At 43.5% G+C, this 23,333-nt stretch overlaps 1 protein-coding gene across 1 annotated transcript in view; it reads right to left on the minus strand.

Moving 5' to 3' along the window:
* Positions 1–978: 978 nt before the first annotated feature.
* The window catches only part of MED13L (mediator complex subunit 13L), a 206,077-nt gene continuing 183,722 nt past the window's right edge, over positions 979–23,333 (minus strand). The window contains exons 21-31 of the mRNA XM_054392955.1: positions 21,478–21,922; positions 19,870–20,089; positions 17,368–17,556; positions 14,465–14,688; positions 13,922–14,064; positions 12,096–12,254; positions 10,722–10,898; positions 8,397–8,551; positions 5,364–5,525; positions 2,555–2,667; positions 979–1,387 (exon numbers count right to left, since the gene is read on the minus strand). Coding sequence (XP_054248930.1) covers positions 1,255–1,387; positions 2,555–2,667; positions 5,364–5,525; positions 8,397–8,551; positions 10,722–10,898; positions 12,096–12,254; positions 13,922–14,064; positions 14,465–14,688; positions 17,368–17,556; positions 19,870–20,089; positions 21,478–21,922 — 2,120 coding nt within the window. The 3' untranslated portion in view covers positions 979–1,254. The remainder of the gene's footprint in view (positions 1,388–2,554; positions 2,668–5,363; positions 5,526–8,396; positions 8,552–10,721; positions 10,899–12,095; positions 12,255–13,921; positions 14,065–14,464; positions 14,689–17,367; positions 17,557–19,869; positions 20,090–21,477; positions 21,923–23,333) is intronic.

Raw genomic sequence — 23,333 nt, forward strand, 5'->3', positions numbered from 1 at the left:
GGCAATCGTTTTACTAAACAAAGTAACTTTTCCACCACAGTGGTATAACTTCAAGTACTAATTTAATGATATAATTTTTAAAAATTATTTCTTTGAAATAATATTCCTATAGTCAGAAAAAATACACCAGATTTGGAACTGATTTAGTGTAAACAAAAAACCATCTTTTTGGATATGTACATGGACGAGTCTGCCCAGAACTAAAGGGCGACTTGGGTTTCAGTAAATACTTTGCTAGCATCACTAAATTTCCTGGAAATATATTTCAATCATAGCTCTACAATAGATTAATTTACCACTTTCCTTTTGCCCTCACACTGGGCTGTAAAGTATTTTTCCTCCCTACCTCTCTCTCACTCTTCCTCCATTAGGTAGTGTTATCCTTCATTGAACACTGGCCATTCCTCGCTGTCCCCAGGCTGACTGCAGGTGAGGATTCCTTCCAACACGAGCACATCCTTACTGCCCAGCTTGGGCTTTGATTGTTATTAGCTTCAGGTTTGATTTCCAGAAGAGTGAGATGTATGTAGATAAATAACCCTACAGTGGAACGGAGCTGGATTTTTAAGGTATTCTACTGTTCCTGGTCCTTTATAATTTAATCCCTCCCCTCCCCAAACCTAAAAAATAAATAAAGTATCTCCAGACCATTCATATCTACATGGACAGGTAACAAATGCATGCATTCATCCCAATCCACTCTGACAGGAACTCCAGGCAGACAGAAAACTCCAATATTTATATGAGACTACAACTGTGTGGTTGGTTGGTTTGTTGGTTTTTTTTCTTTTCCTCCTGCAATGTTCCAGTTTATGATGATCAAACAACAAAACAAGGTAAGATTTGGACAACCCAAACTGGTCACTACAAGGTTTTTTAACTTGCAGGGCTGAAACTGCTCTTGGTTATCAGAGTTCCTAAAAGATACTGTAGTCTTCCTTAAAAAAAAAAATTAAATAGTAAAAAAAAATAATGACACTGACCAGTAGTTACTGGGCCACCAAACTAACACTGGCTTGAGGTTACTCTGTGTTCACTGTTCTTGGATGTTCCCAGATTTTGGACTGAAGCTGCCAGAGATGTTAATGGGTAGTTTAGTTTTGAACACTGCAGAATTCACATGTGCTTTTGGAGGAACAGAAGCACAGCACAGGACTGGTCTGAAGAGAAGCAAAATTGTGATCTTTGCAGACTGTGGCACGTTTCTCAGGTTGAGGGGGGAATAAGCCAGAAGAACAAGTGCTTTCCTATCAATTAAAGGATGTTCATGATGGCATTGTACAACTGAGTGAGCACCACGAAGTGGACAGGAAGGCAGGAGCTGCGATCCTGAGTGGCAGGGTTACACGTGAGCCAGGACAGTGCATTGTACTGCTCCAGAACAAACCTGCAGGAGGGAAATACAGAGAGAAATGAAACTGGGGTTGTTTGCTCCTCCCCTCTTGGCTTTTCTAGAAGGTTTAGTGAAGCTGGTCTCTGTTTTCTCCTGCAATACAGTGTCATGAGCACAGCCTGCTTGTGTCATGCTGGTGATGTTGGCAAGGTAGAAAAGTCTCTGAGAAGGAGGGGAGCACAAATTTTTACTTATGAAAATGAACCTGAAGCAAGCTATTTGATTGCAGACCCTCCCCATCTGATGGCAGAGATTATGGAATCCAAAGAGATTTAACAAAGCCTTAAGTCTTGAACACCTCTACAGACAGAAGTCCCACAGCCTCTCTGGGCTACCTGTGCCAGTACTTGATGACGTATTTGTGTGATCCTCTCTCTGCTTAGACCTGCTCCTGTTGTAACTTAAGTCTGTTGTGTCTCATCATCTCCTTGTGTATTGCATCACCCTTAACCCAAAACAAAGACACAGTACCCCAGGACAGTTGTGACAGCTCAGTCCTCCAAGAGGATGCAATTTCAGATCTAGAATCATGCATACTCCACCAATCCTCCTAGACTAGATAATTCTTCATGGTTCCTGCTGATACTTTCTAGTGACACTCTCTGAAACACCCACGTTTGTTCACTGGTGTGTTCCACCCTGCGTGCTGTCTCATAAAGCAGATCTTTTTTCAGTCCCCAGCAGTGGGAGGGAGGCAATCAGTCCTCTAGTTACCTTGAGCAATATGATACACAACTCCTATTAATTCAGAAGGAATGTCTCCTTTACATCCCAATTCTTAAGATACTGCTGTCAGGAAAATACATTTATCTCCTTCTGTAAATCACTTTGGATAGGTGAGTAAAAGGAATTATTGACATAGCCCAGATTAGACCAGCAGGTGAACAGGACAATCTGTGGGAGGCAAACCCAGGTCTTTGGGAGTTTCCTTACGTAGCTTGGTATAGTCAGATGGAAAACTGATGGGGTAACCCTCAAAGCCCTGCTCTTTGGTGGTGGAAGAATCAGCTGTAGCAGGTGCCCACTGCTCCAAGACACACATGTAGGGCACAACAATTAAAAGCTGTTAGTAAAGCTAAGAAATAATTTTGCCAGGTTGAAAAGAAAAGGTCCCTCAGAGCTCAGTCCCTGTCAGGAAGAGCAAAACTTAACAGGCATTACCTCAAGACATCTGATGTAGTTTTAGAGTCAAGGGGGTGAGGAACTCGCTGAGAATTTCTGGCAGGTAGCAGCTCATCTGTCTGCGCTACAGAGATATGGTGATGTAGAGAGGCCTGTGTAAAGGAAAGCATCACAAGTTAACTCTTCATACAGCAAGTACTTCTGCAGCTCCAGTGAACAGATAGGCTCTGAACTGGCTCAGGACAGCACAGCAGGCTGGCAGTTCTTTGTGAAGCCACCATGACCGTGTGCGTTTCCAAGTTCCATGGTGATTACATTTTTGAGTAAACTGACTTCTCTTTTTGACTGGAATGAAGGATCTTTAACAAAATACTGAATTCTGTTCTCCGTGATCATCAGGGAAACACTTGGGTTATGCCAGTGGTTCTCATGGTATTTTGGTAATAAATCATCATGAGTCTTCCAACTCTTCCAGAAGAAGAGAGACAGAATCACAAACGTTCAGGTTGGAAAAGACCCTCAGGATCACCAAGTCTAACCAATAACCCTACTCTGCAAAGTTCACCCCTAAACCATATGCCCAAGCACCATGTCTAAATGACCCTTAAACACATCCAGGGTTGATGAACTCAACCACTTCCCTGGGCAGCACATTCCAATCCCTGACCACTCTTGCTGTGAAAAATTTTTTCCTAATGTCCAGTCTAAACCTACCCAGTTGTAGCTTGAGGCCATTCCCTCTTGTTCTGTCACTAATTACCTGGGAGAAGAGACCAGCACCAGCCTCTCCACAATGTCCTTTCAGGTAGTTGTACACAGTGATGAGGTCTCCTTTCAGCCTCCTCTTTTCCAAACTAACCATCTCCAGCTCCTTCAGTCGCTCCTCGTAAGACTTATTTTCCAGGCCCTTCACAGCTTCCTTGCCCTCCTCTGCACTCATTCCAGCACCTCCACATCTCTCCTGTATTGAGGTGCCCAAAACTGGACAATACTTGAGGTGTGGCCCCACCCATCACGGAGTACCACGTTGAGGGGATGTGCAGCCAGCAGCCTTCCTGCAGCGCTTTTCCCACTCTGCTGGCACACTTCCTCCATCTGTCTCTTCTTTCTTCTGGAGCAAGGTTTGTGTGTTAGTTTATAGAGCAGTAGGAAAGGGATTTCACACTGATCACGTGCTGGGGGTAGAGCAACCACAGAAACTTTTCAAGTGGGTAGCCTAATATGCCACACAGCCTGCCGAGGCAAACCCTCCAATTTATTCTCCTCCAATTGCGGTGCACACATCAGAGGTGAAACACTTCAGCTCAGAAATCCTTAATCCAAAGCAGAGAGGGATGACTTGTCTCTGCCTCACACACTCTGCAGGTTTCCTAATTGCAGAGCCGTACAGCAGAGAGAAGCCAGCAGCCCCTGCTCCCACAGTGCTCTGCAAGTCACTGCATGAACTCAGCCCCTTGCTTCCATTACAAACTGTCCAAACCAAACCCTTGTCTTCCTGCTCAAATTAAACACTTAATTCAGCTGTGATCTGAGAGAGCAATTGTGCTGGGCTAGGGATGGTGGGGCAGGGAAGGGTGGTGGCTCCTTCTCTAGTTCAAATCTAGTACAAGCTTATGGAAGGAATTCTAAAGTCGCCTGGAGCTCTGCTGAGTATTTTTTTACTGCTGGTATTGGATTACTCATTCACACACACACCAAAAAAAGTAGTTCTGAGTTTTCATTTTGGTTGGAAAAGACCTTCAGGATCATTGCATCCAACCATTCTCTAACTCTACCAAGTCTGTTGCTAACCTGTGTCTCTCAGTACCACATCTCTGCAGCTTCTGAACACCACCCAGGGATGGGGATTGAATCACCTCAATGGGCAGCCTGTTCCAGTGTTCATCTCTAGCTCCAAAGTCATGCTGGTTTATTTTTCATGTTATTTTCATTCTGTGGCTTAGAGGAAATCAGCAAGTGATGGGAAATCTACCTGTGAGGAGTGCAGAGTGTGGGGAGTAAGGTTCAATGCTTTACTGGTGGAGGTGCTACACTGAAGATAAAGCTGACTGCAGGTCACTGAGAACAGCAAGTCCTGAAACTGCTTTTTGTGCACAAGCAAAGAACTGGGAAATATTGAACTCTGATAACTGCCTGGCAGACAGGAATTTAGTTAAAAGACTTGCAAAATATTCAGTATTTGTTAATTAAGATGGGAATGAAGTGTTACTGTCTTCATTATTCTGTATGCTGGTTATGCGATGCTGTTTGAGGTGGATTTTTCACCTGCTTTCCATGCTCACTAGTCCCCATTTCTTTGATCCATTCAAACAAGAAGCTCCCTGACACTCCACAGGGATCAGTGAATCTCCAGTAGCTGAACCAGTTCTGCTCTATACATCTTGCAAGCACTTGCAGTTCTGGAATAGAAGGTATTGGGATCACTCTGAGCCAGCAGACCCCACTGTGCAACTTTCACAACCAGGGAAGAAGTGGACAGTCAGTGCTCTGCCTGGAGCTGCTGCTCTCCTTTCTAACTTTGAATCTGTGTGTCATAAGGGGATTACAGCAGAACAGAAGCAAGGAATGTCTCTCATTCTTAGGCCAACAGGAAATGAAAACTCGGACACTTCTGTAACACCACCTACAGCTTTGGTGATTCTGTCAAAATATTCCATTTTCAGGCAAGGGCTTTAGCATCAGAGAATTCAGTTTCAACAGCCAGCTCTCTGAAGCCAATTTAAACCTAAAACTGCATTTCTGTACTGTCACAATTAGGGTAACATGCAGAGGCATTGTTCAAAGAAAATTAATAGGATCTAAATAGCAACAATCCTCTCTTTTCCTCTGAAAGGACACCCAGACAGACCTTCAGGAAGAGGGGACACTGGTTTTGTGCCTGAGGACAGGATGACCAGAACCACTGTGGAAGATTCTCAGCTTTGGCAGTTGATACGAAGTATCCAAGAGCAAGAGGCTGCTGCTTCAATTCTTCAGGGGCTTCTCTGGAGAGCAGACGTTCCCCTTGGTTCTGGAAGAAGAGTTGAAAACACAGGTTTGTTGGTTTATGTCATTAGATGCCATTCCAGGAGCACTAATTTTGCATACTAATTGCTCAGTATTCAATCAAGTTCTGTTTTGTGATTAATGAGCTATCATTTAGTCATTCATGAATCTTAGTCAAATCTGTCTAAGCCCTGCCTTTTTCCCCTCCAGTTCTCCAGGCTCACATTCCAGAACCATTTTGGATTCCCACACTGATGTTAGCCTCCTACACTGACCCCAGTCCATGTGGGATTGGATGCTGCAGAGTAACTCACAGGTATGGGCTGGGCTGGTAGCTTGGAGAAAAGTGCTACACTTGCTCTTCCTTGCTATGGACAGTTGGGCAGAAGATACATGATGGGTTTGTATTTGTGCTGCCAAGTATGGGGAAAAGGAAACTGCTGTCCTGCTTTTCAGTTTCCACCACCTATTTATTTATTTAGATACTGTGGTTTTGCAATATTTGTTAATCATGTCCTTCTACATGGACCAAAGAGTGATTTGGGGAGGAGAGAGTTAAACTAGGAGAAACTGGCTGTAAAGTTAATTTCACCAGACTTGGAGTCACTGCCTGCCAGCACCTATGTCTGTGATTTGATTTCTGTAGAGTAAAACCTAGATGAGTCCTCCACACCTGAGACAGCTGGACAGACCACTTGGGGCAAGCAAGCTCACCTCTTCCTGAGTGCCTGTGTGCACTCAGATCCCTGCCTGTCAGGAGCCCATGACCAAACCTACCTCAGGTATCAGAAAGGGGAATGCCATCCCCGCTAGAGTATATTCCTGGCTTAAATGCATCTGGCTTGTTTTGGAAACACCCTTTATTATTTTGCTCTTACTTTCAGTTCATAGAGGACCAACCCAAAGATGCCTGTAAAGCATTTTAGCCTGCAGCTTACCCCAGAAGAACTGGGACAGGAATTCTTTTAATCCATGAACATCTTAACCTAATCCCAAAGTCTTCATTGCTAGCCCTTCAAGCAGGCCTTTCTCCAACAGTAATATCTTACTCAGGAATCAAAGTTAACCATTCCATAAAGCTCAGAGAAGGCTATGGCTCACCTGGCTGTGGGCACCAACAGCAACCCTTGGAAGCAGCTGTGGAGCAATCAGGACTTACACTGCTGAACTGCAGCAATCAATTATGGGGTACATGGACGAAGGCTTGACCTTCCCCGACCCACAGGTAATGATCACACGCTGCTGCTTTTTTAAAACCAAAAATTACACACCAATTACTAGGCCCTTGTTAATGGTTAAACTGAATTACTATGACAGGTTCATCTAGTAATGGCTTGCCCAGGTCTCTAAGCTCTTTGGTCATTAACCTTTCAGTGCTGTTCTTAAGCCACTTGGATGGAGTTCCACTGAGAGTAGTTTTGTAAATGCATTTCTAGAAGCGGTACAGAATAGAGATCATTGAATGAACTAAACAAGAGAGTGAAACATACTGAATGCTGGGTTGTGATTTATAGCTGGAGGCTTCAGTAACAGAATGTAGAACTTTCATTTGCCCACATACCAGGTTGAAACAACCAAGTGACAGCAACCTGCAGTTATTTAGCCTTTGAAAAGCAGGTTGGAGTATTAACCTAAGGCGAGGTGGTTGTGTATTGAGATCACAAAATACAGCATTAGCATTTTTGTGGCTGAGGCGGAGGTGATTTTTCACTCACAGACTGTATTAAGGTGAGCAGAGAAGCATTTTGGCAGAGATGGCAAGGAAAATACAGGCAGGACTTTCTCCTTCCAGGTGGTGAAACTAACATAGTGTACTTAGTCATTTGCAGGGAGTGAGAATTCTGTTCTTAAGGTATCTTCTTTAGCAAAGCACAGTGCTTTGTTAGAGTGGCTGAAGCAGTGGCATTGCTCAGGGGCAAGTATCCCAGCTACACCTACAGCTCCTCTGGCTACCTGTGCTCCTTTCACCCCAGATTTATAGTTCTTCTTGAGAAGGTTTAAAGCCATCAAGTGACAGTCATGGATCCAATTACGTAAGTTCTGACAGATCACTACACCAGAACTTTTAAATGTGCTGGGTCAGCTGGTTAGCCAGGCTCTTTCATAAAGCACTCCATTATTTAGTAAAGAAGTAATAAGCTACTGCTTTCAATATACTACCTCTAGAATAAAACCTCCACAGGAAATTGTAAAGCCTCAAACTTCTACATCCTTGTGATGGAAGCCATTTAAAACATGCAGCTATGTCTCTTATAGTTTATCACTCGAAGAGCTCCATCAAATGTGATCCAAATCACATTAAAGCAAATTAAAAAAAATACCCTAAATTACCAAAATAATTTGCATTTTAAGTAATCACTGGTGTTGGAACCAACTTTATAAAAGCCACTTCAAACAAAAGTATCTTACAAACACTGTGTGCTCTGGGCTAATTTTTAGTAAGAAAACATCATTTGCATAAACATCCAGCGCCTGCAGAGCTGGTGGGTAGGGAGAATGATCTCCTTTCTTGCCTCCCCTAGAACGGCATCTGAACAGAGCTGTCACACCTTCCTTTCTCTCAGAGCCCTGTCACTTAGTTCAGGGACTTTCTGTATGACTTTCCAGAAATAACAGAAGAGTACAGATTAAATTTAGACAGGGTCACTAGATATGGCTCTGCCACACAAAAATGAAGCTTCTTTCTCCTCCTCCTCTCCTCTCAGTTATCTTCTACACTAACAATTCACTTTCAAGATGTAAACAGGCAATAGGCAACTTCTACAGAGCACCTTCGATTTTAACGTTAATTTCTGCTTGCTGTCGGAGAATCTACACGGAAAAAAGATACTGTTGGAGGATTTGTGTCTTTTTTTGTGTTGTAGTTAGCATATGCCTTCAAGTGGTACAGCCTTACCCTGCTATGCTGGTAGTGAGATCCCACTCCAATGCCAGATGGTGATCCAGGGGAAGGAACTGGGGAGGAATTTGGTGAAGAGTGAAGATTCCCTGTTATTAAAATTCTAATGTCATTGTCCATGTCATCTGGGAATGGGAGGTCAAACATGTCATCTGAAAAAAGAAAGAAAAAAAACATTTCCAACGTTATATAGTCAATTTTGCCAAGAAATACTTGTAATTTATTACCATTCCCTTTATTTTATTATCGTTCCTTTTAATTTGTTTTAACAGACCCTTGAGACAGATGAACGCAGAGATAAATACTTCACTGTTTAATCCTTCTCAGTACTTTGACCACAACCACACAGACTTCGAAAGGCAAACTTGGCAGACATCACTTACAATCATGAATTGTAACAATGGTCATAGAGAGAACAAAAATCCTGTCATACCAGCCTAGCAAAAACCCACATGGAACTTTGTAACAGAAGAAATGACACCTCGCTGCAGCTGCTCACTGAATGCCATTGACAGAACACTTGACATACATTTAGCAAACCTAGGGGTGTGACTCTCAGCAGGTGCTGCTCTTCGGGCACGCTTGCTCAGAACACCCAGGATCAGTCCTGGCAGCTTCAGGGAACCGCTCAAGGTTCAGGGAACTGATCAAGGTGGGCAGCAGGACCTGCTCCAGCCTCACAGGCCAAGTAACTGCATGGTTACTGCAAGTACTGCACCAGGATTTCCCACCATGCAGCTCTTAATATTTAACTTCCATTTCAGAAATGAAAGTTGTGTTAGCTTTAACTTTTGGGTAATGTTAATATCTGGAAAGGGTGTAAAGAGGTAGTGAAAAGGCATTTGATTGTGTAAGAAGAACATTCCATTACCCAGTCATCTGCAACCCAGGTTATGATGCCACCAGTGATTTACATGACGGAAAGCTAAAGACACCATAAACACCCAGCAAAAAATTACAAGCATCACAATATGGTTTATAGGGTTCTTCTCCTTATCCAGATTTTCAGCAGACAAAGATCTTTAACAGTATATGGCATTTAAAGAACATTTTAGGGCACAGAAAGGGACATTGGCAGCTGTCTGAATTAACAGCATTAGAACTGCAGCCAAATCTGTACTAAAACAGAGCCCCAAGTAAGAGTCATGCATTTCTACATAGCATAATAAATCATTTCTCTTGAAAATGGAAAATTTATTCCTCATCAAGATGGAAAAGGATGTGTGTGTCTTAAACCAATTTCACCTGGAGTCTTAGGGCTGAAATAGGCAGGTGGCTGTTTTTTCTTCATCTTCTGAAGAGAAAATACTTGGTTGTAAGGGCAATGAATTAGCTTAAGTTTATTAACTTCTGTCCTACAACCTCGGTAAACATAACTAATGTCATGCTCTGCTTAGCCTCCAGAGCATAAATGAGATGGCTAATAGCATAGGAAGCAGTTTAATCATTAAGTAGAACAGAGTTAAGAAAATTAAATTTAACACCGTTTTGGAAAACGCCAGTTCTTGTACCTGATTCTAATTAGCATCTGAAGCACTAAAGGGCAGGTTAATGCAGGTTAATATTTGTCAGCACAACGCTCAGCCAGGATTCTGGGGCCCTGAAAGGACAGCTGCTCAAGTATTAAGAGGGGTAACTTCCCTTCTGGGAGGCCCACTGAAATTCCAGGAGGACAGATCAAAGCAGACTTTTAGATCCAAAGTAGCAGGCCTTTCTTCCTGCCTATACTGTAACTTCCCTCTTCTGTTGTTAGTGTTTGCACTTACTCTGAGTGTAAATCATTTTACAATCAGTTTTAAGGATTTCTGGCAAAACAGGAAAACACTTACTTTATATCAAGTACTAACTAAAGTCTTGCTGACACAAACTATAGGGTTAAATAAGCTTGAAAAGCAGGCTGCTGACATGAGAAATTGTTAGGTCGGTCCTATTTTGCCTGCTTTTGGAAGATTAGAATTCCAAACCAAGCACCTCCTTCCTCAGAGGCTTTGTACACAACAGGGCACACAGCAAACCACTGCTGCAAACAAGTTGGAGTGACTGAGTCACGACAGCAAGAAAAAGCATTTCACGCTCCGTGCCATGTGGTGTCCCGATTGGTCCAGATCACTTTTATGATGATCTGAAAAAGACTTCCTTAAAAAAAACAAAGAGAGTATTACCCTGTAACTGCAGAGCAGCCTGGTGTTCTCTGTACATTAACTCAGGGGCTATGGCGTCTGTGGGAGAACTCTGATCCACTCTGGTCCTGACTGCAGCTCTGCTGATGCTCTGAGCACTGGCAAGTACTCCACCCCTTACACCAGAGACCTGCTTACTTACCATTAGTAGGGCTGAACCCATCCTCATTGGGGTAATTTGCTGGTGCCACCTGGATAGTTGCAGAGGTTGGGAAAACAAGGATGTGTGTGCAGGAGGCATCCTGAGGGGTGTTCAGCTGAGAGGACTGCAGGTTGAGCGCGGTGCTGCGGCCAAACACTGAGCCCATAGTGACAGCATCTGCCAGAACAGAAGCGACAGCAGAGGGGTTAATTTGCATCATCTTCAGAATAGGTGTTCAGTGCTGCTACATTTCTGTGCAGCTGATCTGGGTTTGCAAGCTAATGCATGTGTCCCAAGTTCTTCTTAAAGAGAGTTAATTACTAGAAGAGCTTGAAATGAAGACCAGTGGCTGTACGAACTCCCATGCAGTGCTCCATCTTTCCTTTCATTCTGCCGCCCCTAACCAAAGATTTACTTATTAAATGAGCCAGCTCAAGTTATTTCTGACACACACATCTGTATCTTTACAAAATATACCCTGCTTTGGTGGACACAAAAAAAGCATAGCTTGCTGTCTGTTTTCTTATGGCATAAAATACCTGCTTTGAAATTTATTTAATTTTGTTCTATGTATAAGATGGTACACAGGAAATTCCGTCCCCAACACGAGGAGACTTTTTTTTATTGTGAGGGTGACAGAGCCCTGGAGCAGGCTGCCCAGAGAGGTTGTGGAGTCTTCTTCCCTGGAGACTTTCAAAACCTGCCTGGATGTGTTCCTGGGTGATTCTGCTTTGGCAGGGGGTTTGGACTCAGTGATCACCAGAGATCCATTCCAACCTCTACCATTCCATGATCTTTTCTTTCTGAACTTAAAAAACCAGAGTAGCTTGTAAGGATCCATCACCATGCACTTCATAAAGGACTTGCCAATGTAACATAGCAAATGTAAAGGGAACCTCAGCAGTTACTTCTTTATTTAATTTCAACTTTAACTCTGTGGACTGCTGCTTATAACAGAAGTCTCTAAATAACTCAAGCATATAGAAAGATTTATCCTTACTCCCATTTACAGAGACTCCTACTCTTATGCACCACAGACTCTTACAGTGTCTGCAGTCCTCCTGCTTCTGTGGGCATCTCCATCATCACAACTCAGCTGATGAGAACTGCTCTACCTGAAAACACAACCTCTCCAAGGGAAAGATCATCACTTATGACAGTGCCATACAGCCATCATTCCCTGGGAGCCTGCACTCCCACAGCAGGGTGTCTTCATGGTATTTGGGGGAATGCTGCTGGCTCAGCCTATTTCCTACCACATTTGGTGTTCAACTTGTTGGACTCCAAAGTCTCCCAAAGTCAAAGTGCTTATGTGATAAGTATGATGAAAGAATAAAAGTTTCATTGATATTTAAAGAGTCAGGTAAAGCTTACCTGGCATCACAACGAATGACCCCTGTGGCTCCATGGCAACTAAGCAGGCACTGAGGATAGAGGGAGAGTCTGCAGCAGAGATGCCACACATGCGGCACACCTCCTTCAGTTGTTTGCTGATTGTCTGCAGGGAACATTCCCCAAGGAGGATACTCCAGTCTGAAATGGAAGAACCTTAGGGTAGGACAGAGTGCAATTCTCAAACTGCCAGCACCTGCTTGAATGTAGCAAAAGAGTAACCCCACTTTGCATTTCTGTACTCTGCCTTCCTCTTTTCTGCTCTCCTCCATGTAACATAGAACAAGATGTGCAGCTCTGCACCCTGAGTATTGCAGCAGTCACTGCAGGGGTTCATTGTGGGGCAGTCTGCTGGGTTTCCAGCAGCTAACAGCTGACAAATCTTGGGGTGACACAAGTCTTTCACTCTGCCTGCAGGGTAGAGGGGCTACTTATCTGATGTGAAACAGGGCAACAGAGAAGGGTTCTTTTTGAAAGGTTTGTCACTGGTTTTGACTTACATACATGCACCATCTCTCTTTTCAGAAGGCCAAAGAGGCCATCTCTTTGCATCTATCATGCTGCACAACATGGATACTTGAGCTGTAAGCAGAGGTATGAATTCACACACAGCATCAGAGAAATCTTGTTAGATCTTGCCATGAACAAAATATAGGAGATAAAGCAAACTTCAGTGGAGGTGCAGATGTGCATTCAAGAAATTACGTTTAGCCATTTAAATGACGTTACATGTCCAAACAGGAAGGGAGTTGCTGATTAAATTATTAATCTGTTTCTCTGCCTTCATTGCATATAACTCCTGTTTGTGCTGGATACCAAAATTCCCTACCAGGGCAGGCACCTGCTCTCTTTCCCTGCAGGTATTCTTCAGGAGAAGACATGTCATTGCTGCTTTCAGACTCAATTGTTAGTTATTGTGCACTCTCCTTAAATTCTTTCCCATCTCCTGAAGCACAGAAGTATAGATCCCATCTCCTGAAGCACAGAAGCTCCTACAATAAGCTAACCAGAGGAGTTCACATCTCCTTCAGTTACTAATGTAAAAGGACAAACACTCATGAAATATCTTTGTCCTATCTAATTTATCTTTGTATTCCAACTCAGAAGGGGGGTGGAGACTGAGTTCACCCTCTCAGGATCCCATTTTCTTGCAGTCAGATACTGAATAAAACCTGACTAGTGGCCACAGCCATTAGGAAAGGAACAAAAGGTGCTGAATGCATGCTTTGAAGTCCATGAGAAGGATGACTGTTGAAGGGTGGCAGTCCCTACCCTTGCTGGATTAAGGCACCTGTACCTAAAACTTCAGAGCTCCCTTTGAGTTGCCATCAATCTGTTTGGAACTGTTGGAAACTCTGTGCAAGATGCAGGGAGCACCTTCCTGCTGGTTAACAGTTAGCTCTATATACCACAGGGGAAAATGGCATTTCTTTCCTTCCTTCAGCAATGGGGTTTTGCAAGAATTTTTTGTTTACTTTACGTTTAAGCTCAGGAATCAGAATTGAATCCTGTTTCTGTGACAAGATAACTGTTGTTCAGATCTCCTAACATGGTGAAACCCATGACTTGCACACTTGGGGCACACTGTGCAAATCCTGGTTAATCCACACAACATCCATGAGACACAAGGGAGCGGTGTCCAGCCTGGTGTCCAAACAAGCATGCTGCTGATGCAAATCAGCCCAGAAATGCGTTGCTGGAGCAGGATTACCACTCTCAGTGCTCTGGCTTTAAAGGTCTGTGGCCAGTTCAGTTCTGCCTTGCACACCAAAGCCAGGTCCCCATTGCAGACCACTGACATTCCATACCTTTTAACTCCCCGTGGCCCAGGCGGCCGAGCCGCCCGATGACAACTCTCCAAGGCAGTGATGTCATCTGTACAATACCAATGCACCACTCCCACAGCTTCTGCAGGCCGATTTTACGTGCTGACAACTTGCTCCTCCGTGACCTGAAGTAAAGAGAATCAGGGGCAATACTCAGATTTCTGCTCTGTATCACCAGTGCTGACCCTCTACAGGAGTTCTGACAGTCTTGCAGAGTGCATAACTACGTTTACTAACAAGAAGCAGAAAAAAGTCTGTCTGCCTTCAGTCCTCTTACTCCAGTGACACACAAAAGGTGTCCATATGCTGAGCAACCTGCCAGCTGTTCCCAAAGGTAGCATTTGTAGAACAAGCGTAACACAGTAACTTCTTCCCTCTGCAGTTTATAAAAGCGCCAGTTGAGATGTTGTCACTGTAACATCATCATGATCAGCAGGAAATGCGATCAGAAGGGATGTGCAAGAAGCTGATGAGAGTGAGGGATGCCAACCAGAGGCCTAGATAGGATGTAAAAAAGGTTTCTACCTGTTCGGTAAATCAATATTGACTATGCAGGTTTCCAACAGCTCCCCATGAAGGTCAGTGCAGGATGCCAGAAGCCACCGCTGATCGTGAGACAAGCAATAACCCACAAAGAGCACGTTGTATTTCTGACTGGCCTCTCCAAAGGTCTCCCCCAGCTCCGTCTGTTTGTCTTTGATGGGTGCCAGTATGAAAGGAGGCGAGTACAGCTGGATTGGGCTGGGCCTCTGCAAGAAAGTCAACACAGTCAGCAGCAGATACCTCAAGAGTTTAATGCAGAAACACATGAACAGAGATTTGCAGTGAGACCAGAATAATGGGAGTTTGAAATAGGCAGTAAATTCAGGGGGCTTGTAGTCAAGAGGTTATAGACCAGACATGTCTGCTAGATAAATATGATGTGCTTCAGATCTTACCTAAAGATTTCTTTTTACATACAAGGTAACTATAGTATGAAAACAGTCTTTGGGCAGCAGGAGACAGTAAGGTGTTTCAAGTAGTTGTTCTGTGTATCCTTTTGCTAAATTCGATGCCATCTGCTCCCCTCACATGCTGCCATCAGAACAAAGGACAGCACAGTTTGATGGAGGTACCACATAAATTCCACTCATCAATTGCTCAGGCAGAGCTCAAATTTCTCGTTCAGTTTTCTATTGAAGCATTAGATGGAACACATTTTCATGGTGTCAGAAATTCTTTAAGTCTTCTAGTTCACAGTTTGATTTCAGAAATGCTTTGGGGTTTGTATCAGAACAGCACTAACTCATCAGATCTGTAGCTGTGATAGAGCTCCTCTGTAAGAAACAAACTACCCTTGCCCCTCATAAAACCAACCTCTAAAAGGTTGGTGAGAAGCAGCAAATCAGTATTGTAAATAATACACCTGCAGTGCTCCTGCAGAGCCTGACAGGTGCAAGTTATTAAATCCATCTTTTATTAAACAAAAAAGTCAGTCCTAAAGTCACAGGAAGCTGAGACTGGAAAGGACCCCTGATCACTTAGTCTAGTTCTCCTGATTAAATGGTCTATTAGAACAGGCTGCCCAGGACTCTGAGTATTTCCATCACTGGACATACAGAGATACTGGATGTCATCTCCAGTGATGGAAAGTTCAGTCTGCCTGGGCAACTAGTTCCAGTGTTCAATCAAATCTACAGAAAAAAAGTTGTGGTTTTTTTTTTTTTTCCCCATTTAAACAGTCTTTCTCATATTTCACTTTGTGCCCACTGCCTCTTGTCCCACCTCTGAGCAGAGCCTGGTTCCATCTTCTGTACTCCTTCCCATTAGATATTGATAGAAACTTATCAGAGCCCTCCTGGCTAGACAGCTGCAGCTCTCTCAGTGTCTGCTCAGCTATCAGATGCTCCCATCCCTTACTCATCTTTGTGGCCCTTCGCTGGATTCACTCCAGCATGTCATATTTCTTGTACTGAGAAGCCCAATCAGACCAGTGTTCCAGGTGAGGCCTCACCAGCACTGAGGGGAGAATAATCACCACTTTGCACACTTCTTAACGCAGCCCCATCTGCTGTTGGCTTGCTTTGTTGCAGTGGCAAACTGCAGGCTCACACCCGTCTTGGCCAACAAGATCTCCAAGTCTTCTTCAAAGCTTCTTTCCAGATGGTCAGTTCCAAACCCATCTTTGCTCTGTAACTGCTCTCTGAAGAAAAAACTTGCTGGGCCTGCCCACACATGCTCAATAAGTTAGAAATGGTCAGGGTGTTTTCTTCTCGGGCAGAGCGTGGAGGTCTGCCGCGCTGACTGAGAGTGAACGTGTGTACAATGGCAAGAGGAGAGATCTGATTCACTGGGTGTGTGAAATGCATGCTGCTCATGAAAACATTTGCTCCTCTTTTGGTGTCTTTTGTCTCCTCAGGAAATTAAAGATGAAATACAAAGTGCAAGTTAATCAGCTTGGAGGACAAGTTATGATGTTCTCTCAGAGATTACAGGGTATCAGTGTTTCTGTTGATGTCCCTTTCTAGGATACCACCCTGCAGGAACATTAATTAGAGGTAGGGAGAAGCTTGCGGGGGTCTTGCAAGTCTATTACTCTTCCCCTTACACCTAAATAGCTTCAAGTATGAATGTTGGACCTTGCTGCAAAATCTGTCTGGCTGAACAGATACTGTTGTGAAGGAAGAGTGAGGAAGGAACGTGGAGATGCCTGGGGTGGTAGTGCTCTTAGAAATTCTCAGGGAGGGCTTATGGTCTTATGTGAGTCCTGAAACACGTTGATAGGTTGCGTTTATGATGATTCTGAAACTAGGGTTTTAAACTCTAACAAGCATGCCTTTATCCCAAGGTAAGTGGTTAAGTGTTTAGCTGGTCCATTAAACCTAAATAAAACAGTCATCGTTATCTTTCCAAGAATGAGAACCATTCCTGGCAGGTAGGATGGATTATTCTGCTTTTGAAATCCCTGGAATTCCAGAAACAGGGCTTGAATATCTGCAGTGTTAAAAAAACAGATGAGAGATAAGCCCATCAAAATAGGGAGATCTCTCCATTACCTCAGGGAATTAATAGAGGACCTGTAATTAGGCACAGGAAAGTCTTTCATATATTTGTGTGTATAAATAAAGGTGGGGCATAAACACTTCCCTACAGGAGCACTACAGACTAAAGCTACAAGATGTCTCGGAATCCTAGGTAACCACAGACATCTTCTCTTCTTTTACATTGATCTTTAACCTTTTATGACTCAAACCCAGAAGCTTAAAGCTGAAAGCAAGCAGTGTGACATTTTCCTTACTGTTTTCCATTTTAGTATTAGCTCACCAATACCCCTTCTGTTTTCATTACCTTCTGTACCTTGAAAAACATGCCTAAAACTGCTTTCCTTACTCTTTTTTGATAACTGATAGACGAGGTTACAATTTCATTTTCTTGACACCAATACCAACCTCAGGATTTTTGAGGGTCATCTCAATGCTGGCAGCTGGCCCAAAGCCTGTGAGTGACTTGATGTGGATCTGTGTGGGCAAGGGCCTCCTGCACTGGCAGTACACTGAAAATGCCAAGGACTTCAAGTGCTGAATGTAGAAAACCTGTTCATCCTTCATTGTCTGCAGCATGTACTGGCAAGGCACAATCTGTATGAATCACAGAAAGAGTAAAACATAAGTGAAAGCCTTCAGAGAGCTGCTCATTAACATCAGCCCAGACTCACACATTCTTTAGTCACTTAGCAGCCACCACACTTTGTACTGCAGTACAGTATCTGTAGCTTCCTAGCAGGGCTGCTGCCCTTTCCCATGAATAGCTGTGAGTCAGCGACTGCACTCCCTGACACAAACCTGCTGTTGCAGCTTAATGACGTATTTAAGGCTGCAAACCCCCTCTGAAAGCTCCAGGCTCCTACTGCCCAGTGCAATGGAAGAGTCTTCTCCCAGAGCCACAGTAACTGAAAGCTGTAACACGTCAGGAACAGCTGCCAAACACAGCTTACTAAAATCTCTGACTCAGTTTTGCTTTCAGTGAAGGAGAAGCCCCATCAACTACACAAAAGGAACAGGATATTTTTCTGAGGTCCACCTTCTTATTCCTACTGCTATTTGGGAAGGGCATGTGGTGAACTACAGGTGTAACAGTTACCAAAGTATACTACAAGAAGTAACTACCCCTAAAACTTGGGGATAGTTTTAATGTTTTTAATCCTCAGTCCAAAACCAAACACCTGTAGCTTGTTAAAACTCTTTTTCTGATCAGCATCTTCCTTTGGAGGTAGCCTTCACTACATAACCTCAGTGTTCTGAGCTTTGTGCCTAGGCTGGTTTGGTTCCCTACTTAATGGTTAGAATTAGAATGAGTTTGCTGGTGATGTGGAATCAGTACCATGGTGTCATTCTTAGGGAAGACTGAAGAGATCAGAATTAAGATTCTATTACACTGATTTCTGTGGTCATTCCTCCTTTTCAATTCAGTGATCAGCAGAAGCTCTGCAATTCTGCTGCTGGTCAGTTAACAGATATTTTCAGCAGCAGTAAAACTTCACTCTCACAAAACTTTTACTACTCTCTGGTTCTTGCTGAGCCATTGGAACCTTAGCAGCATGTTCTACTTACTAAATGTGACTGCATGTTTTTAAAAGCCAGGTCTTCATCCAGGAATTCCAGAAGCCAGGCTTCTGCACTCTCTAGATGAATTGTGATAAATCTGCAAACATTTGGGTTTGATTTATTTTGAAGTTAAGTGTATGTTTATGTATCCTGCAGTACAGCTGTGAGAACATTGTGCTGTATCATGTTCCTCTTTGCTTAGAGAAAATTGGCTACTGTTGTGACTTAAAACTGGCAAAACACCCTGACATTGAGAAACAAAGGGTTAAGTGCCCAGAAGACAACCAGTCCTCAGGAAGAGTTGGTGAGGCTATCAGTGTGGACAAAGATACAGTTTCCCTGTACAGTTTACATGTTTCTGTTTGAATTTCAGACATCACAGTATCAGGGGCTATTTTATTTTTAGTATCTTCAGGTATGAATCAATGAAATTGCCTGCATTCTACACCACAGCATGAAGTCGTGAATCTGACCTTCAGTTCATCCTGAAGTCTGAAATATTTTGGTGATGGTTTACCCATCATTTCAGGTCAAGATTACTAAGAAGGACTCATTTTCCATGCCCAATTTGAGACACTGTAACAACTTCCAATTATTTTTCTTTTTGGATTTGTTTTGGTTTGCAATTTAAATTAAAATACTTTAAAGCCAAGCTGAGCACACATGAATAAGGTACACAGGCATCATTCACATGTTGCTTCTGGCATGTGTTGCACATGCACAGCTTGTAATCTCTGGCCTCCCATTTCAGCTGAACCACTGGGAAGGAAGAGGCATGGCAGAATGCAGGCAGCCTGGGCAATGGGCCAAGCTCTGCTTCTGGCTACACAAATTCAATTCTTAAGCAATTCCAGAGTAAGTAACTATTATTATATGCCAAGTTACATAGTAAATTATTTTTAAGCAGCAGATAATAACAATACAATAGTTAAATTATGCATTAAATGTCTGGTTTCACATACTACTTTTGGATTAAACAGTATAAATCAAGAGAATATAAAAAGCAAACAAAGCAATCAAAAGAGCAACTGGACAGTTTTGGCAATGGCAACCCAAGTTGCAGCTTAAGTAACTGAAACCCCTCTTCAGGAAGCCTCTAGCACAAGTGCTAGAAACACACAACAGAACTGTTGCAAGAATACTGGGGCTGCCTTACATTCATTTCCTCATCAACAAAAGCACGTGGGTTTTTTAATATATAGACTTGGACTGTCAACAAAATAATTTGCAAACATCACCTAAAGTTGGTATCTTCCACGTCTTATCTGTTAGTATTGTGCATGTATCAGAAGTGTGCTGTCATAGAATAACTCTCTGGTGGAAAGATACAGAAGAAGGCAGAATTACCTGGAGAATGAAAGAATTCCTCATATTCTCAGGCAAGTTATCCAACATTTCTGTGTAGCATCTCATCAAACTTAACAGCCAGAAGTTGGTTGAGGCGGATTCTTCATCTGCAGTGTAGGTAAAAGGATCCACCATGTAGATGACCACCGCGGGGGGATAGGCGTTGCTGTCGGCAGACTCGGGCTCGGTGGGGATCCCTATCCTCTCCCTCTCTGTAACACTAGAGACACACAGAGCTGTTAACTGCTGGCTTTCTGTGAGGGTGTGCAAGGCTGAAGAAGAGGTGGGAAAAAGGGAGTAACTGAGTGACTGTCATGTTCAGAAGCAAAACAAAAAGATACAACAATGACTGAGATGACATCCACCCACAGCAGCTCTTCATCCGCAATACCTGTTCTCGATTAAAGATACTGGCCATAACGTCTAACATAGTCTCATTTAATGAAGTCAAACTAGATTTTGCCTGAAGATCATGGAAATGCTGACTGATATTAGCTCTGTGAGATTTCTTGTCGGGTATGTGCCTGCCTCTTTAATAATGCTGTTGAAGGTTTTCTTTTTGGAGAGGTGGAAGGAGAAGGAATTGAGAGCCAAGGAAAAGTGCCAAATCCGTACTGATGGAGACTGAAGGTCTCTGTTTAGTTACAGAAAAGGTTCCATTGGTAATGGAAGGAACAACTGAACATTTTTACTTGGTAAAACACTCCCTTGTGGCTCAGCCATGGACAAGAGGCTCCACATCTGTAAGTGATAAAAAGCAGCTCAGATGTACTCTGTCAGAAACTGTGCTGCAGCTGATAAAGCAGCCTTGTGCAGAGATCCAGGGAGCAGATGGCTTAAGGATCACCCCAACTACAACAGGATGTGGGCTTTTCACTTAAGATACAGGAACTCCACAACATATATCACGACTATTAGCAATATGCATTACTGTGAGAGTAATGAAAAACATGTTCACTCAGGAAGTTACTTACATGAGATGTTAAAAACCCCTTTCTTAATTTTTTATGGTTGATGGATGACTATTTCTAATGAAGTCTTAAAAAAGCTGGGCTGCTAAAATTGATTTTAAAGTAACAGCAAAATAATTCTGTTTCCTGGCCTCACAGTACACCTGCTTGCAAAACAACCCCTGCACTGCAAGTAAATGAGAACCCCGCCCTGGACTGTGTTTTGCATCTGTGAAGATCACAGGTGGGATGGAGTTTCCAAGAAAGAGTCATTCAGTGCCACAGGAGAGGATCTGTGGTGACACAGGTGAGATCTGGAACAGAACCTACCAGACACCTTGGGTTTCTCTTGCACTGCCAGTGCAGGCCAGGAGTGGTATCTCACACAGAACTACAACACCCATGTTTGTGCAGCTGAATCAGGCTTTCTTTCTTGTAACAATAAAAAGGGAGGTTTGCTTTTTTTCCAACTCCCCTTTCTCATAAATAAGTAAAAATGGGCCCTGTTGCATTTACAGCTGGCATGAGCACTGCACATGCCAGAGGGTCCCCTCCTTTCAAGGATTTATGTAAGGCTTAAAGGGTAGGTGTATGAAAGCAGAACAATGGATTTAATTAGAAGCACACTCTGAGTCATTTGAGCACTTAGGTAACTTACCCCTCCTGTCCTTCTTGTGGCTGCTGTGGTAAGTTTTGACCTGATTCTGCGTCTCCTCCAGGGGCTGTGCTTCCTTGTGTGCGCTCTGCTGTGTTTGCCCCAGTGCTGGTGTTCTGCCCCGAGCTGATGTTCCCACTGAACCCTGGAGTAGAGGTAGCGGCCATCTGGTTAACACCAGGCGTTGCAGAGGATGCTGACAGCTGTGGCACAGAGGATCCAGAGGATGAGCTGCTTCCTGCTGGAAGGCTACTGGTCCCACCACCGGGTGTGGAGTTGAAAGAGTTGCCTGTTGGTGCTGCTCCAGCAGCTGAGAGACATGCTGAATTGGAGGGTACAGGTCCAGTGTTCCCAGGTGCTGTTTGTGTCTGGCTTGCTGGCGCTGACGTTTGGTACTTAGGTGGCAGCAGCAGGCTGCTGTCAAGCTGCAGAGTGGCTAGGTAAGGTGCTGAAATAGCACATAAAGAAGGAGGGAGATTAATGACAGTCTGCCAGGTCAGAGTGAACTGCAATAACCATGAAGTCATACAGGGTATTCAGAGAACATAACCTCCAGTGTAAGTTTTACCATTCTTGAGGGTTTCAGTTCTAACTGATAGGAATCAAATGTCTTTAGAACAGGACTGAGGCTGGTACTGACATGTCATTACCTCTGGCTAGATGGGTTATGATAACAGCTTTATAGAGAGGTCAGCTTTTCAGTCTCCTGGAGGTTCTCTCTGCTGGACTGAAAATCTTAAAGTCCTTTTTAATTGAGCTTACAATAATGACAAACTTTAATAGTTATTTCTCCTCTTCGCAATCAGAAAAGAGCAGAGGGATTCTTTTTGAGTAATAAATGAATAAAAAATAAGTACATTAGTATTTATTTACTCTTGGAGGTGGTAAATCACCAGCAGGGATGTTTCCAGCACTGCCCCTGCCAGATGCCTTAGCTGTGAACTGAACAGCTCGACTGCCCAGCTGGCTGGGCACACGCAACAGATTTCTGCAGGTAAGACTGGGGTATTTATCTTAAATCATGTTGCAATAATTCCTCCTTCCCAGTTATGTGGTAAATTAAAATTAAAAGCAGACTGAATGAGGCATCAGGGTCATCTGAAACAGGAGTCCTCTTTCTGCCAAACTTTCCTTGCAGGCTGGGGCAAGTGTTCAGCAGTCTGTACAGCGGCCCTTCTAACTCCTCCCATAGGTTTGCTTCAGCTCTGTTCCACAATCCTCCAAGTAAGCAGACTGCAGAATTGTCACACCTTTCTCAGAGCAAAGGGAGTAAGGACTTTTCAAGAAATTACTTTAAAGTTCCTGGCTTTTTTTAAACAAAAAGGTAGTTTGCACCTTTCAGCTCAAGCACAAAGCATTTTCATGGCTGGTGTTCTACCATCCCTCCCTGTGTTCCTGGCCAGCACTGTCTCAGCAATGTATGTCCAGTGATGTTTTGGATGGGTCAGTGTCTCGTACTGAGATCCCATTTCTCAGTCACGTATACAACGTGTTATGTTGCCTCTGGATCCATTCTGGAATGGAACAGCCATATGCCTCTCCAGATGAGATCTGGGAGCAATGTCAGGTGAGTCCAGGGACCAGCCTTCTGGTATGGAGGGCTGGAAAGCAAACTTTATATTCTCCCACACTCCCATATTCCACACTTCTTTGTGAAACAAGCACTTTACCTTGTGAAAGCACAAATATGGCAAGTGGCCATAACAACAAAAAAGAGACCAGTCTTTTAAACTGCGTCAGGATGGAAATGAACTTCCATGAGGAGACCATGCCTTCAGAGTATTGTGGTTCCAAGGATCCACACACCCAGGGATCAAGGCCACTGTTCCTCTCTCTTTCCACCTGTGTTAACTCATCCC

This window comes from Indicator indicator, chromosome 26 (assembly GCF_027791375.1).
Source record: "Indicator indicator isolate 239-I01 chromosome 26, UM_Iind_1.1, whole genome shotgun sequence".
NCBI classification, from domain to species: Eukaryota; Metazoa; Chordata; class Aves; order Piciformes; family Indicatoridae; genus Indicator; species Indicator indicator.